General features: G+C 39.2%; 1 protein-coding gene across 5 annotated transcripts; it reads left to right on the plus strand.

Annotated features, from left to right (window-relative positions):
* Positions 1-305: 305 nt before the first annotated feature.
* atos (atossa) lies at positions 306-16,910 on the plus strand. 5 transcript variants are annotated; one of them, XM_011310920.1, is made up of 8 exons: positions 306-598; positions 6,274-6,943; positions 8,785-9,006; positions 9,539-9,762; positions 9,912-10,869; positions 11,158-13,079; positions 13,385-13,584; positions 13,763-16,910. In XM_011310920.1, the coding sequence occupies exons 4-8, from the start codon at positions 9,541-9,543 to the stop codon at positions 13,929-13,931; spliced, it is 3,471 nt and encodes a 1,156-aa protein (XP_011309222.1). In that variant the 5' UTR covers positions 306-598; positions 6,274-6,943; positions 8,785-9,006; positions 9,539-9,540; the 3' UTR covers positions 13,932-16,910. The 5 variants fall into 5 exon arrangements, with proteins under 5 accessions (XP_011309222.1, XP_011309220.1, XP_011309223.1 ...); XM_011310918.1 differs by lacking the exon at positions 8,785-9,006; XM_011310921.1 differs by lacking the exon at positions 6,274-6,943.
* Positions 16,911-16,970: the final 60 nt, after the last annotated feature.

Genomic DNA, 16,970 nt, shown 5'->3' on the forward strand with positions numbered 1-16,970 from the left:
AACCAGTGGAAATGGTCACGAACTAGAGCACAGCTGATTGCCGTATGATCGATGCCGCTCATGCCGCTGTCAACCCAAGCGCGAAACCCCCTAGATTATTAAAAAAAATACTTTACCAAAACAGCCACCCTTCGCCAAGAAAGCTGAGACATTCATCATCTCCTCCTAAAATCGTCGAAAAAAGGGCCGTCAACGCATATTTAGCCCGTAGAAGCGTGCGAGAATCGGCCAAGAAATTACGTCCCCTAGGGATTTTTTTCCCCCAAAGATTGGTAGACCTCTGGAACGGCAGCGAACTGTCAGAGCTGTTGGGTCAGTTCCAGTTGGCAACAGACCTTCATTGGTATCGCAACGAAAGAGTGTTTCGTAGGTCGTGCTTTGTCCTAACTCAATTGGTCGCACGAAGCATGAACTCTCACCACTCGTAACTCACAACATCCAGAGGACAAGTAGAAAAAAAAATAAATTGAAGATCTTGGTGTACTGACAGAGGGTGAGCCAACCGTGGGGCCATGGAGCCAACGGGAATCATTTGACCCACGAGAATTGACTCCGGGCTTGGTGGATCGTGCTTCTCTCGTCTGGTATTATTGAATCGGTGAGTCTATTAGTTGTTCGACCTTCAAGAATTCGTATGAACCCCTAGGAACCCAGGAAGCTCCCGTAAATTGTGTTTTTAAAAAGTCAATGTCCCAAAATAAAGACTGAAGAGTACAGAAAAAGCGAATGCACCATAATAGTCCAGGAGCTCTGATACACGGGACACCATATTGCCAGTAGATCTATTTTGTCATAGAAATTGATGGAATGCGGGTGTATAGGTGTGTGAATTTGCCTGACGTTTCCGCAAATTTTCATGACTGTGCGTTAGTCAGACGTTGAGAACTTGATGGACTCATTGACTCATTGAGTTAGTGGTGGTCTGAGTTAAATATTTGAGCTGCGAGGAACAATGACTGTCAATGAGAAATGAAACTCCCTACATGCGGAGTTTAGCATTATTTTCCTTTGTGTACTGTACATGGTTAATTCGCATGGGCTTGTGCAATATTCGATGTGGATTTGCCCATCCTAATACGGTGTCGCAACGATCCCTTCCTGCGCACACTCCCTTCGGGCTTTTCCAATGTTTCGAATTTTCATTGGAAAAATTCACAATGAAGTTATCGCTGTTTCTCGGGAGATTGTCCGAGGTTTTGTACGTGTTTAACACATTTTCTTCACATGAGAAAATTATTGAGAAATTATTGAGGGGATTATTTGGGATGCTTTCTTAGGATTCACTCAATACATTGAATTTTGAGGGAAAATAAATGAGGATTGATACACACGACCTGACCTACATTCATAGAAGAATCAGGCGTTTAATGCAACACGGTTTCGTACTTGAAACACGCCTCAAGCACATGTCGACACATGTGCCATCAGAGAGGACGATTTTTCCCTCTTTTATATTTTCTCATTGTGTGATTAATCATTACGATAATGTTGGTAATGGATGGAAGGAACAAGTGTGCACGAGAGCTTAAGATTTTTATTTATCATAATCGTCAAGACCTATGTCAATGGTTGCTTTTATCTGACGATTTCTGAAAGATTTCTTATCTGGGCTTTTATCTTTCAGTATATAGTATTTATTTTGAGTTTGGGGTGCAATTGGTGAGGGTAAATACTTACCTTCTCTGTGAGATGATAAACGATGGACTAATTGGAAGGCGGAAAAGGAATCGGGGAGGTGGAAATTGTAATGATCCGTTGGATTGTGTAACGCGTTTGGTATCAATTGCGCTATACTCAAGATTGAAAGCTCGCACACGTGTACAGCTTGGTTTATTCAAATGTGACGACACTTCCGGGTTTTCTATGTTGAAAAAAAAAAACTTGGAATATCGTGTGTCATGTTTCGAAACGATGGAACTGCCGTGGGCCATCGCCTTGAAAGCTAATTCCACATCCCCTTCCTATAGTTGGACTTGTCCTTTTGACTCGAGTCCAAAGAGCCCTGGCTATTTTATCTTTGCTCTTTTATCAGCAAAACGTGGAAGAATCGAATGATTTTTCATCGTTTAAATAATGGTGATAACCCGCGACTTCGGGGGAAATGAGAAAGGAAATTCTTGGGATAATTTTCCCAGCTGCGCTTGTCCATGTTTTTATTTTTCAATTCGATGTTTTTGAGAGAGGCCCTCTTCAATAGCGCACATTTCACTCCGAAAACATGTTTTGAAAAAAATGTCCATATCTCTCGTGGATTTCGAAATATCATTCGAAAACTCGATTAGTCTGAGTCGAGAGAGTCCACTTATTTTGAACGTTCAGTGTTAGAGGTAGTCACTAAAATTCTTCAACAGTTTTATCGGAAATGTCAAGGGAAATTTTTTCACTGCGTGTGAAAGATTTTTCAAGATTCTGAAGTTCCTATAACTGAGATGATTGCATCATTGACGTGACAATTTGAATTCAGTCCAACAAAGAGAACTCTGCGCACAGGGAAATGGTTTATTTGAGTCACGTTACGAGTTTTCTTATTTTAATTCACACCAAAATAAACGACTAATATTCCAATTAATTTTCTTCCCTGCTCTCTCTTGTCTTTTCTATATAACATATAAATCATTAGAATCTAATAAATTTTCATTAAATTTTATGAAAAATCTCCTAATATAAATGAATAATTCTTCTGTCAGTATCAGAAGTAATATAAGTATCATAGTAAGACAGTGATTTATCGACGATTCTATCATTTGTTAAATTGACAAAAGAATATTTTCTTCTATCAAGTAAATCCCCTTGAAATAAGTTTTATCCCTAAATACGGGAAATTGGGGCAAAATTGAAGATATGTGCCAAAAATTTATAACTAGAGCTTAAAAAAAATAACCCAAAAATTGTATTTTTCACTACATTAATTACATTTTTTCAACATTGTCAGGGAGAATAATTTTTTCAACAAAATACAATGATCTTTTTTATTTCCAATGAGCTTGTAATGATATTAAGAATATTCATATTCATTCGTCTTATTTTACAATTTCATTGCAATAATTAGCAATGAATATCAGCAATCGTTGAGAAAATAATACCGTCCTTAATACAACCTGATGGAAAATGAAGGCAATCATTTAATCTACTTGATGAAAATCTGAAAAATTGAGTGGCGCAAAGTGAATTTCCTTAGTAAGTTTTACTATAAATTTTTCTCCACGCAACTTCTGGGCAAATGGTGCATGGAGTTTGTGGTTTGACTGGGATTATGCACTTGGGTGTCGGTGTAGTGGGACATGCAGCACTTGCATAATATGGAGGTTAACCTAGATTGAACAAGCTCTAGAACTAGGCTTCCCTACCTTTCTCCCTTTACTAGCCCCTTCCCCTAATCGCCGCATTAAAAGAGAAAGACGAGGCAGGAAAACCTGTGTCGAGCCATGAAAAAACCAGGCCAATTCCCCTCCACTACATTCAGTTAAAAATCATTCCGATTTATTTACATTCGTCGATTCCCAACATAACTTCCTGCAGTATCCATTCTCCATTCGTTACGTAAATGAAAAGAAAAAAAACTGTGAACCACGGCCACTGCCGCTGTTTAATTCCGTGAGCCTTTGAATAATGGAAATGAAACCGCAGTGAAAGCCAAGGGAAAAGAGAGAGGAGGTGAGGAAAGAAAATTCTCGAGTGAAACCCAGCATTTTGCCACAGTGAAAGGACACGTGCTTAAGTAACACGTGTCGAACCCCATGCATTCATGAATTATCCATCTGTTATCGCTATGAAAATTTATAGGAAAAACGCCTCGTGTAGAAGTTTATGGATTTACTAATACTAATAAACTGATCATTTCTAATCGCAAAGGCCAGTGCAGATTTTGTTTCGTCATTCCTACAAATGTCTTCACTTCTAAATTTTTCTTTCTATATTTTAATCTTCATAAGTTTAATCAGCAATTCTACACCGTACACATTATTCGTCTAATGAAAATATCAATTCAATTCGAAGATTTCCGTTTTTGTCTCTATATTCAATTTATTTTCAATTTTAGTCTCCTCATAAGTAAATCAAAAGGAATCAATTTTCCATAGTAAAAATAGTAGAAAAATCCTTAATACGCAGAATCGACCAAACAAGGAGACACAAATTACTCAAAATTTGTTCGAAAAAAAATGTTAGCACAAAGAATAATAATAATAATAATAATAATAATAATAATAATAATAATAATAATAATAATAATAATAATCAACCAAGAGTATCTTTGTCGACTACAATCCACAAATAGTCTTCTGCAACTCTTCGTTGAAATTTACAAACGGAGATATGCCTGACAGACACGTGCAGAGGAGAGAGCACTGATGGTTGAATAAAAGACAGGGAGGGAGAAAAAACAAAATAAAACGTGCGCCTGCGCGAGACTGAGAATCAGCTGTTGGCGGCCATCTTGCAGGGCTCGTCCCAGCTGTGTAGGCACGATCGCTCAGCTGACCTCGCCCCCACCCCTCTCCTTCTTCCCCTCTACTACTCACTATCCGCGCCAATCAAATCAAGTCGTAAAAACTGGAGAGCCAGAGGTGCGTTTATCTCATTTTTCCTTTTTTTTTTCTGAAAATTCCAGTGAATCCCCTGGGGCTGGGTAGTCGTTACGGTATCTCGTTTGCGCCTAATCTCATCGACGATCGACCAAATTTTCCGTTACGAAAATAATAGTGTCTTTGACTCTTGGCAGAAGTGATTGGTCTCGCTTGGGGACTAATCGATAATCCTTGACACAATATCTCAAGCGTTTGGTGGACGCTTATACTCTTCTCTTTCCCTATTTGGTTGACACCCAGGACGAGGAGATCAGAACAAAGAGAATAATATGTCCTTGCGTTGTCGGTGAATCGTTAGTGCACGTTGCGTTGTGCGCACGAGTTGCGCAATAAAACGTGTGCAATGAGCACTGGCATTTTACGGTGGTGGTGACTTTGGCCGGGGAAGGGGAGGGGGAGGGTATTACCTTGTTAATAATTTTAGATCTGTGTTGTGGAATCAGCGAGGTGAATTAATTCAATCACATTATGGTGACGCGCTTTGTGCGCTCCTCTGAGTATGGATCTTTGGGTTTACTATCGGATTCTGTTGTCTATTTTTGTTGCAGATTTTGTATATATTTTTGTTTTTTTTTTATTTTCATATTGAAATTTTTATTGAATAAGTTGAAAATTCTCAGCAATGCCGGAGAGAATATTGGAGATTTTCCAAAGCTGTTGCTGGAAATCTTAGTGGAAACTTTTTAACACCCATTGACATGACAGATGGTTGTAAAAAATAATCTGTGAAGCCGCATGATCGGGATTTGATTAATAGTTAGGTCATTTGATGGATTGTTCAGTCCAACATTGATATTCAAGGGATCAATATTTCACGAGAGATATTCAAATAATTGCATTAATTGAACTACTAATCCCTCTTGTCTTTATTTCAGTGGGGAGATGTTAAAACGAGAGCGAATTTTCCACTTTTCAATATCAATTGCTTTGAAAAATTATTGACTTTAGGAAGAAGTATGGAAAAAATATTGTATGTTAAAGTTTTAAGCATCTACAGAAAAGCCCGCTGACATTTCCAACTCACATTAAAGATGGGAAAATTGCCATCAAGAGCTTTTGAATTAGCTTTATTGTGGATAAATGAAAAACGTTGGCTCGCTGTTTTCTACTTCCGGTGACTTCGTTAGTCAGCATTTTCTCGATTCGTCAGGAAATATATTATATCATTACATAATACAATTCCATTAGAGCTCCATTACACAGCATAATGAGAATCATTCTGAAAAATGCTCGGTACAAATGATTATCCAACCTTCAAGTTATTAATAAAAAATTATTTCTCAATTTGAAAGATGAAGTTATTCCCCTCATTACTATTTCAGACGCCCTGCCCACGTTCATTATTGAAAAATAAATGAGAATCAGTGAAAATTTAAGTACTAAATAATGAATTAATATTGCCATTCGTTTTTCTTTCATAAAAGAACTCAGTTTTATATATTCTGATATTAGCCAAAAAATAATGAAATTTTCGTGGTACGTGCAATAATGATATTCGTTGCAAATGAAACAATTTCAACTACCTATAAAAAATGAATTTTTTATTCATGTCTGAGGAGCTAAAGAATTAATAGTACAATTTTTCTTTGGCAAGAACAAGTGAAGAGATAGATGTGGAAAAATCTTTGATGGAGTTAATGGGTATTTAAAAAAGGAAATCGACAATGGTGATTGTTTTCATTCCCAGATATCTCGTAGCGGGTGATAAGCAAGTGGGGGACATGCTGGAGTTACGAAGAAGAATCAAGAGTGGGAGGAAAGAAGTCACTTGATGAGTCCATTCAATCAAACGCAATTAAACAACTGATTCGAGTTCTGGGCTCTCGTAAATTTCCACAAGATGGAACCCATGTATCTCGAACGGATAGTAGTCCCATCGATGCTGTAGAAATCCAGTGACAAACCGCATGGAGAACGGATTTAAAAGTATCGAGGAAGTCGTGCCATGCCGAGAGCTTGTGGAACCACATTTTTTTATTTCTAATTTATTGGTTACGAAAGTTTATGAAAAATTGCAAGTGCTCATGAAGATTTTTCTTTAGCTCTCAATGAAAAATGATGGAATTTTTCTTGGAGAAGGAAAAAATGGGGTTTGAGGATAATTGGTAGATGATTAATGAGAGGAGAGAAGCAGAGGTGTGAGGTGGGAGTTGAGGGCAAGGTGGGAGTGAGAGCAAGAGAGTGAGGGATTTAAATGGCCAGTGGGGTATCAAGTGGAACGCTGGGGACTGCAGGCCAACCACGTGAGCAGACTTGAGATACAGTATAAATAAAAACACAGGCTGGAGCGACGAATAAGAGGGATAAGACGTGAAAGAGGGAAGGCCTGGCGAATCGGGTACGAAATATTTGCGACGGTTAGTATAAATAACGTCTCAACAACTTACTATTACCGGATAGCCAAAACAATTTCGTATATCAAAACAATTTCCCTCATTACTCTCATTATTTTACTTATTACAAAACACATTTCCATTAATTATCCATTTATCTCGCAAGATATGGACTCGCTGACGAGACCATAAGGGACTCTTTTATAGTTCATTGAATTCCCGACAAAAAGATCTTTCCGTATTTCCTTGTGAAACCTGTAGGTTTTCCGATGAGGGATATTGGACGAGACTCGCCATTCCAAGTAATCTTACTTTATTACTTTGTTGCGGATTTTTTTTTTAATTAGACAATTAATTAAAGGGAAAGCAAGATTTCAGTGAGTCTCGGTTAATGGAGAAATGATGGAACCATCAAAAATTTGAAGGCGTAAGTTTTTCTGGTCTAAACTTTACAATATTTCCTCTAATCTCTCAGGGTATTCACAGAAGGGGAAGAAAAAAATCAACAATTCATCAACACTTATTTAGTGAAGAAATAATGAAATAATAATGAAGAAAGAATAACGAGAAAATAATGAGAAAGTTAAAAAATGAAGATTCTAACGGAAATTTTCTTTCGGTGCTCTAAAAGGTTTCTTCGAGGTTTTCAGCGGGATTTTCAAGAGGTGCAATTTTTAAAGTTCCGGATGAATGTTCTGATGAATAGGGGAGTCGTTGGGGATACGAGGTTTAATTGTAACGAAACGACATAAACGAGTGGATGAGCTGCGTAGCACTTTGGAGCGAGGTGGGCTGGGGGACGTTGAACTTGGCTCTTTGTGTCTGAGCCCCCGAGGTGAACGGTTCGAGAACCGTTTGCACGCCCTCGGGATAGCCAGGCCTTTTTTTTAGGGAGATGATTTTTCCAAGAGCAATAACTTAGATTTTCGCGTTTGATATTTGAAATGATGATGAGAGGGATATGCAGCACGTGTCACGTGTGGGCGAGACACGCGAGCCAATTTCAAATGGCCTTCAACGTTCTCGGTTTTGAAAATTCTAAGGCAACTGTGGCCTTTCCTTTTCAGGCTCTCTTTTATTTCTCGGATGGGGACTCGGTTGGGGATGAGAGTTTGTTCGATTCTCTTCGAATTACCAGTTGGGTTTTCAGCTTGGATTGGCTTTGTTAAAGTTTTCGTTTTCGTTTTCGTTTTCGTTTCCTTTCTTTTTCCATCGGTTTGCCTCGAAGAATTGATCCCTTTCAACAATTCTCTTGGTTGATCACTCGATACTTTTAGTAGTGGCAGTTGGAAATTTGGAGAAAATCCGGAGTCGAGGTATTCGGAGTATTGAAATTTGGGAAATCCCAGTTATGACCAATTGGCCAGTTGCACTGCACATTGCTTTTATCAACTCCCATGGACAATTGAAAAATGAGGAAAATTCGGGTCTGTCGCTCCAAAGTAACGATAATCGATACATAATTCTCCTCTTTTATTACATTGATTAATCTCAGAGCTAGCCATTCTATGAAGAAATATGGAAAGTTTCTCTGTCGAGAATTCAATCAGCTACAAAGTAGTCTTAATCTTTTCTTCTTGAGTTGATAGTTTTCAAGATAAAGCGATAAATTTATCTCACTTTATCATGACTTTGTCCATTGTTTTCAGATTAGTTTTGTGAGGTCTATTATGAAATATTAATTTCTCAAATAGTGGAATTGATTGTTTGTTGTGAGAATGGAATGAGAAGGTTTGACATGTCTGAAATAATTATTTTCTCTGTGTCCTTGTGAAAATAAAGACTTGGTAAATGTCGATTTGTTTGGCCCAAACTTATCCTTTGTTTTTCTTATCTGTCGATTTCACAGTTCCCTCTTTTTTTAGAAACGTAACAACATCGCGCAGACTCCCAGGACTTTTTGGAGCCGAATTTTAACGTCGAAATTGACTTTGCGCATGGCACGCACCCGTACACTCACCCCTGAACCCACTCTCCTCTCTTGGCTTTATTTATTTTTCTTCTCCATGGATTGAGAGAGGCTGGATGCCGCCGAACGTTCTTTATTCGAATACAACTGATCCCCCGTGCGCGATTCCCCATTCAAAGTATGTTTACTTCATTGGTATTAGACGGCATTCTTATCAATAACACTCCTGCAAAAGAGAAAATACAATTATTATCCCTACAATGATCCTGGTGAGACGATTCACTGAGTGTTGTCTCGGTAACATTCAAGGTGAAACAATGTGCTTTACAATGATGTTTTACAATTATACAATAATTGATTGAGCCGGAAGCCAAGTTCTAAAGTGAGGTATTAATTACCAATTCATCTCTAGGGCCATTGACTTACGGTGAAATGAGTACATTTTGAGATTTCACTCTAAAATCAAGTAATTCTTGAGATAATTCGCTATTTAACACCACAATGAAAAATTTATTTGTTACTGGACTAATTAATTATTCATTGATTTAGCAAATTTAAAAAATTATTTACTTGAGATAGCGTTATATACATGATTGCTTAGTGGGATATAATGAATAGAAAAATAAATATTAAAATGTCAAGGAAAGAATGAAAATGATTGATGGTAATGATTGATGATGTGAGTAACAAGAAATGTCTTCTGGTTGCAGAAATGCATTGTCTCGGAGCAATATCAGGGGCCGCAGGAGCGAGCATGTCGCCGCCATCGCAGAATGTAAATGGAAGTGTATTGAGTGTGATCCGAGCTCTAGGAGTCCTAGTGTGTGAGGGTAGAATCCAAGGTCCCCCACGTGGCTACAGAGAAGGTCCCCACTGTGCAGCACCCCTCCAGGCATCTCCCACCCAGCACACATGTGACAAGCAGCACTATCTGGTAACTAGCCAACCACCCCTTACTCCCCACCCCATCGCAGATCATAAACACAACATCACAAGCCCCTCATCACTGAAGATAAAGATAAACCCACAATCAACTCATCAGTCCCCAATCATCCTCAATCAATGCATGAAAATAAATTACAGTGCAACAGATACCTCGTCCTGGTGAAGGAGATTATCGAGAGGGTGTCAATTGGATCGAGCTTGTGCATCGAGGTGGTGATGTGCAATGACTGTCCCTGTGGTTTATCAACAGCTACCAGTACAAACCCAGTATCACCAATACCGTCCACTCTTATTCACCAATGGCCAAATACTGAGATGCTGTTGGAGTACTGGTGCATTGGCGTTGTGCCAAGTAAAAATTCAGAGATGATGAATTCACAGGGTTTGTATCAGGCTGTACGTTCGCGTCTGCACTTCAGCCAGGTTGCTGCCTGGTGGTCCAGGAGCAATGGATCAAGGCCAACTTACGTGGCGACCAGGGTCGTACCGTATAATTCTGACAATCTACGTAAATTTCGTGATGCACCAGTGGAGCACACCTTTCCACTGGCATCAATTGGTGATGGGAATTCAGTGAAAGTTTCTGTTTGGGCTCTGCCTCGTATGGAGGACATACCTGACCTCAAGTGTCCACTCCATCCGAGTGGAGAGACCAAGGAGGAGACTGCCAGGGCACTTACACCAACTAAAACCACTGTGGCTCATCCTGACCATACTCTGGTCCTCCCTGCTCTGCTCGACGACAGACTCCACACACCGTGTAATAAACCTGGCAAGCATCACTGCAGGTGTGAGGAGGAGGAGACCAGTCCACCATCGCCTTCCATCAAGAATGGAGAGAGGAAGAGGAGGAGATCACTGCCCTGCGGACCTCCGGATACTCAGGCTAATGCACAGCCACTGGCTTCTGTCAGTGAAGTTACTACTGGACCTTCTGGGGGTGAGGAGGGGGGCTTTGAGAGAAGTTTTGGGGGGAATGGCAGTTTGGAGAAGTACTTTTGGACTCAGGTTAGCTTGGACGAGCCTGATGGCAATATTGAAAAGCGGTATAAACCGTCTGCTGAGGGCTCAAATATCGATCTCAAAGCAGATAAAGGTGAGGACTTTTATCAATTTGTATTTCCTTCAAATAATTGAAATAATTATGGTATATAGGGTATATAGTAGGGTATAAGTATAGGGTATTTGAAGAATTTGCCGATGATGAAAAAAGTCATTTCTGCCAATTAAATTTTTTAATAAAATTTTTTTAAAAATATATCTGGATAAAAATTGGTTCAATGTCTATTTTCTCCTAAAATCAATAGCGGTTTAGATCAGTCGATGTTTAACAAAACTAGAGAATAGAATGAATATTGAACAGCATCTTCCCAAATTTTTCTAGGAGTCAGCCCTCACCGGAAGGACCTAAAACCCCAATCATTCGTGCCTTTAGACCCCAAGGAACTCCACAAATCTTCACCACATCGTTCTCCACTCTCCTCCTTGCCAAATCTCGTGATAAATCCATTCTCGGAACGCAGCTCCTTTCACGAGCCAAACCCTGGCCCCTCGACGTTAAGAAAGGACCTCCCCTCACTCCCGTGCACAGTTCACCTGAACTACTCTTCCTCCTTTCGAAAGCCAGAACGCGTCTACTACAGTGTAGACAGAGCCAAAGCCCCCTCAGACCTCACTCACCTGATGTCCAAGCTTTCCTTCCCCAAGGAACCCACGAAGACCTCAAAAGAAGATGGTGGTATTCTCGACTGGATCACCAGAGTACCAGGGAGAGTTCTCAATCCAACTCCCATCCCCTCAGTCTCAGATAAACCCCAGGAGATGAGTCCACCTTCTCAACATGATAATGGAAGGGCCTGCAGCGCAGTTAAACTGAAAAACTGCAATTTGGAGTTGAGCCAGCGTGAATTCGACGAGGTACTCGCTGTACTGCGAGCCAGAACTCCCTCTGGTAGACGTCGAACCCCAGTGAAGACGCTCCGTCGTCGTGAGAGACTAGAACGTACCCTCGATGATGGATATTGTGATAAGAGTGAGGGCTGTATGTGTCCGATTCACAAATATATGGAGGGCACATCGAATGCTGGTGAAAATTGCGAGTGTCGATCTTGTCGAAAATCGATGATAAATGAGGATGTTAAAATCGGGAGATCGAGGGAAAAGTGTCTTGAGAGTGTATCAAATAAAGCTGATGTTCTGCTTGGGGCGATATTGAGGACCAGTGGGGACAGAAAGAGATTGGTGGACATATCGAATGGAACTAGGCCACGAGCTTCTTCCAGCCATCTCAAGGACATCATCTCTGAAGAGCAAGTGATAACGACTGATGTCAGGTCGCAGAGGCCACGAATGGAGGAGGAAAAGTCTCTACCTATGGCTCTGAACAGACGACTCCAGAGGATCCAGCAGCTCTTCCGGAAGGTGCAGGAGAAGAAGAACTCGATTGAGATGGCCAGTGGGTTTCAGGAGATCATAAATCAGTCGAGATTTGCACAGAAGAGAGACAAGGGAGACAAGGAGGAGAAGGAGGACAAGCGAGAAGTGAAGGAAAAGAAGGAAGAGAAGGAGAGTGGGCGAGTAGGGGTTGATTTGGAGGGAAAGCCGGAGCACATAATGGATGATGAGCCTGGATCAGGTGACAGTGCATTTTCGAATAGTACAAATTACGTATTTAGAGACTTTAGTAATCACCATGAAGCCTCGGAGAGAGCTATATCTTCCACGGTTGGGGCGGAGGAGGAGGACGACGTCGAGGAGGAGATCAGAAAAATTCAGGACACCAGGGGGGAAGAGGAGGGGTGCGAGAGCAGGGTCCCTTCGGCATTCGAACAGGAGAGGTTCAGGAGGTCTCTGGAGAATGCTGCATCCATGGTTTTTCACAGTAGAACTGGCCTCCCATTGACCTCAAGTCCAGCTCCACTCAGGCGGGGAAGCTGTTGCTTCGATTATGACAGTAGCTTGAATACTGTATCGTCGAAGAGGAGTGCCCTTTTTGAGCTCAATACACCACCCAGTCCCGGAGCTGTCTCATTGGAGGAGACTGATCGTGAGATTGATCACTCTGGGGAGGGATACGAGCAGCCTAAGAGGTCACCATCTACTAGGAACAGACCACAGAGCCATGCACTTCTTGGGAGTTTCGAAGAGTCAGCTCTCAATGGGAGGCTCGAGCCTGTTTCCACTGTTCATGGGTTTACAGCTGAGATTGGAGCCAGTGGTTCTTTCTGTCCCAAACATCGAAAACTTCCTGTTACTGTGTTTTTTTATACACTCGGGGACAATGATAAAGTCTCGAGTCCATATCTTGTGAGTTTTTATTTATTTATTTGCAAAGTAGGATAAGGGGATTAGGGCTTAGCCACAATTATTGATATTGAATATTCAATCTTGTAAGCGAGCAGAGACAGCGTAATTTTGATGCAAATATTTTTCTTTAGATTACATATTGCTCTACAAAAAACATATATCAAAATACATGTATCAAAATAAACATATTAGTTCATTTCTCTTGATTTACAAAATATCCTCGGTGATATGCATTTTTCCTACTTTACCAATTCACTATAAATATAGCTTTGCAATTAATTAAATTATTGATCGGCATGTTTTAGGCTCATATTAATCTGGGGAAGAAGGGCTATCAGGTGCCTAGGAGTGGTACCATCCAAGTGACGTTACTGAATCCTCTTGGGACTGTTGTTAAGATGTTTGTTGTACTCTATGATTTGTCTGACATGCCACCACGATCTCATACTTTTTTGAGACAGAGGACTTTGAGGGATAAGTCACTCCGCTACCTCATACATCTTAGGTGAATTTATTCACTTGAAAGATTAATTTATTTTCCAAATGCTATAAGAAATTTTTGTCTGAATTTACCTGTTTGCTTGTTAATTTTCGTTTTTCGGATTACCTAAATTGAAAGTGAGCCATTTTTTCTCAACTACCTACTTCGGAAAAAATGATTTCATATTTTGTTGAATTTTCAGATTTATGTCTGGTAAATCGGGACGTGTCTACCTCCACACGGACATAAGAATGATAATCTGTCACAAGTCAGACGTGGACACAGCATCCGATTTTGGCTCAGAACCCCCGAAGGAGTACAGGAGTTACATTCATGGTCCTACGAATCCTAAATTCTCTCCGAGGTGCTGAGCCTCGTGGTTATTCCCGTGGGGTTGTTGCCAACCGTTTCGCCTATCTAGTCCTCCCCTCAGCGTCGAAGTATGATAAAATATCAGAGCACAATGGAGATGAAATTTAAAAAACATACCAGCAGCTATGATTGAGTTGTCTGAATCGATTGTAGTCAATAATTGCCATTGTCAATTGCAGGAGTTTGAGGCGGGTGAGGGAAAAACGTTGGATGAACCGGAGTCTTTTGAAAAATCAGCTGTCAAATTGTGGGAAAAAATTGTCCAGGCGAGATGTTACTGCCATGGGTAGTACTGAACGAGTGAAAAAGAAAAATTAAACACGTGATATAAAATAATGGGAATCCAAAGGATGGCATCGAACGATCAAAGGTGATTTTAATTCGTTTGTCGAGTGATAAAATGTCATAAATCATTCATCACATATTCAACACTAGTTGAGAATTTATTGGTCTCTTCTATCACTCAACTACCGAATTCTCTTTAACGTAAATTTATTTTTATTTCACTCTGTTCGAGAATGGAAGTTAAACTCGAACGATTGAGTGGCAAAAGGCGTGATATTTTGGGATATAACTATTTTTGGAAAAAAAAAAACAAAAACAAAAAATTATAAATTGGAGTCAAAAAATTGTGATGCATTCGTGGTTTCCCATCAGCGAAGACAGACGGGACAGAGAATTATATTATTTACACGTTTAATGGAGATAATGATGATAAATAACAGAACACATTTTTGTGTCCGTAGCACTGTGATGAATATTATGTAGATTAAAGATACAGACTAAGGAGAAAAAATATATTTGCGCTGTAGATATTTCGTAAGGTGTATCTTCTATTGTGCTAATTACTGTTTCGGTACAGAGTGAATATCATAATCGACTGGGTGGTAATTATTTTAAGGGGCAGGAGATTTAAAACTTGGGAGGATGTCGTTTTTATTGGAGTTCAGTGATAAAGGGTAAAATCATAATTTCAGTAGCGAAGCGGTAAAGTGAGATAAGTACAATTTTACAATTTTGTTAAATATCGATCAATCCGAAAAATCTTTTGAACTTAATTGAAGTAATAAGGATAGATTTATTAAATTCGATGTAATCAATTTATTACCCTTGGCCACTTTACTCCAGTATTGACTTCAAATGTTTCATTCAATTAGATTCCAACGCAGAACAGAACAAACGAAATATTGAATCATTGATTAATGAATTAATAGTTGAATTGTTGCTCATATCTATTTGAGGGTTTCAGTATGCCTTAGATTGTTAAAAAGTAAACTCAATATTTCAATAGCGAATTGACTCCGGCTGCTGAAATGATAATCTCCTTCATCAGTGGATACTTTCAACTATTGATTTGTAAGTTAACGGGTAGTTATGTATTTTATTTTCGATGAATTAAGCTTCAATGGCAGTGGAATAAACATCACTTGTGTAAGCGATCGAGGTTTAACGTAGATGAGGCAATGAAATTAAATAATGATTAATGTAATTGATGAAAATTTAATTCGATTATCGGTAGCTGCGTCGTTATAACGATGAGAAAAGTGTAGATAAATGGAATGATTAGTGTGCATAATCACTGCCATGCTGTATTATATTTTATAGCATAGGTCACACGTTCCAGTTGACGGAAAAAATATGTGGGATAAAGTTCAGAGGTGAATAAACAAATTTAATGATACGTCTCGTTAACGCCTGGTCGAGCTCTCAAAATAGAAATAGGAGAATTCGATGAATCTGTGTAAACGAGTAGGATGGATTATTGCTACGAAGTGGATGAGCCTAAATTGTGAATTTAATCCAGAGTTTTTTGGGAATAACTCCTCAAGTCTTTTTGCGGTTTGAGAAAATTCCTTAGGAATAGCTCTTACTCTGAAACATCGACTTTGTTGAGAGATTTGCAAATTTATTTGGATGAAGCTCTTCAATTTCTGGCCTTGGTCTTTCCGCTGTATATTTAATTCACTCCAGAAATCTCAATTCTAATTTTAATCTCAGCGACAGTTTGAGGGTCATGGTCAAGACCACGTATTCACAATCAAAAGGAAGTAACGATGTATGAGAACCGAATGGTTGTATCTCAAATTGAATAATTAATTAGGTAGGTTTTCGGATCTCAAATAGATATTGTGATATAAAAAATTCTTCGTGTCTGGCGTGATGTAGAAGTAGTTGATAACAATCGACTCCTTATTTTTTATTAAGAAATACATGATATATATTTTCGTGGAAGCATATAAGTGGTGCCAAAATTTGCTAATTCTTTTTCTTTTTTGGTCTTGAAAAATTGGTGTTTCTTATTTGGCTTAAAGGAAGAGGAAAGTGGGGTAAAATGAATCTTTGGATTGATGAGATCATTAGAGACAACGAAATTTATCGAAAGTTATTGCAAGACCGGAACGAGAATTTTAAAGGCTAAATCAATAGCTTTCCAGATGAATGCAAAATTAGGGAAAATTTCACGACATGCAAATTGACTCATTGAAGTCCAGTCCATTTTGCCTCTCAATTCCCTCTGCGTACGAATCATTGCTTCTTATAAATCCAATGAATTATTTGTTGAATGTGTAGTGATCATTGCGAAACATGGTAAATCAGCTTTAAATGCAATCGTTTACCTTTCATTAACAATTCACGTCGAACTTGTTTTTAAAATAAGTGATAATTTGAGGTAACAAAAAGCAAGTATGAGTTGCGTGTGGGTCGTCATTATGTAGAACCATCGATCTTTCATCCCTGAAAATAAAAAAATAAACAGTGAAATAAAGAAGTGTGATGAACAACCGGGGAAAAGAAAAAAACGTCCAGATTCAGGCGCAACGAACTGTTTATTGATTATATATATTTTGTTCTGCTTTGTTGTGAATTTTTACCAATTGGCCGAATTCGTTCGATTTCATGAAACACTGCAGTGTTCGAGACCAGGCATCTTGTACATAGAGCAGCATTATTTTATAAATAAACTATTGTTATCACGATTCCTCCGTTTATTTACTCAAAGGTCTTCACTCATTTGAATAGTTCAAACGACATAAACG

The sequence above is a fragment of the Fopius arisanus genome, unplaced genomic scaffold, assembly GCF_000806365.1.
Source record: "Fopius arisanus strain USDA-PBARC FA_bdor unplaced genomic scaffold, ASM80636v1 scaffold00079, whole genome shotgun sequence".
Lineage (NCBI taxonomy): Eukaryota > Metazoa > Arthropoda > Insecta > Hymenoptera > Braconidae > Fopius > Fopius arisanus.

Coding starts and splice junctions, on each gene's coding strand:
- atos (XM_011310920.1), top strand. CDS start 9,541: ATGCATTGTCTCGGAGCAATATCAGGGGCCGCAGGAGCGAGCATGTCG. Junction 10,870..11,157: donor CGATCTCAAAGCAGATAAAG/GTGAGGACTTTT, acceptor AAATTTTTCTAG/GAGTCAGCCCTCACCGGAAG. Junction 13,585..13,762: donor CGCTACCTCATACATCTTAG/GTGAATTTATTC, acceptor TTGAATTTTCAG/ATTTATGTCTGGTAAATCGG.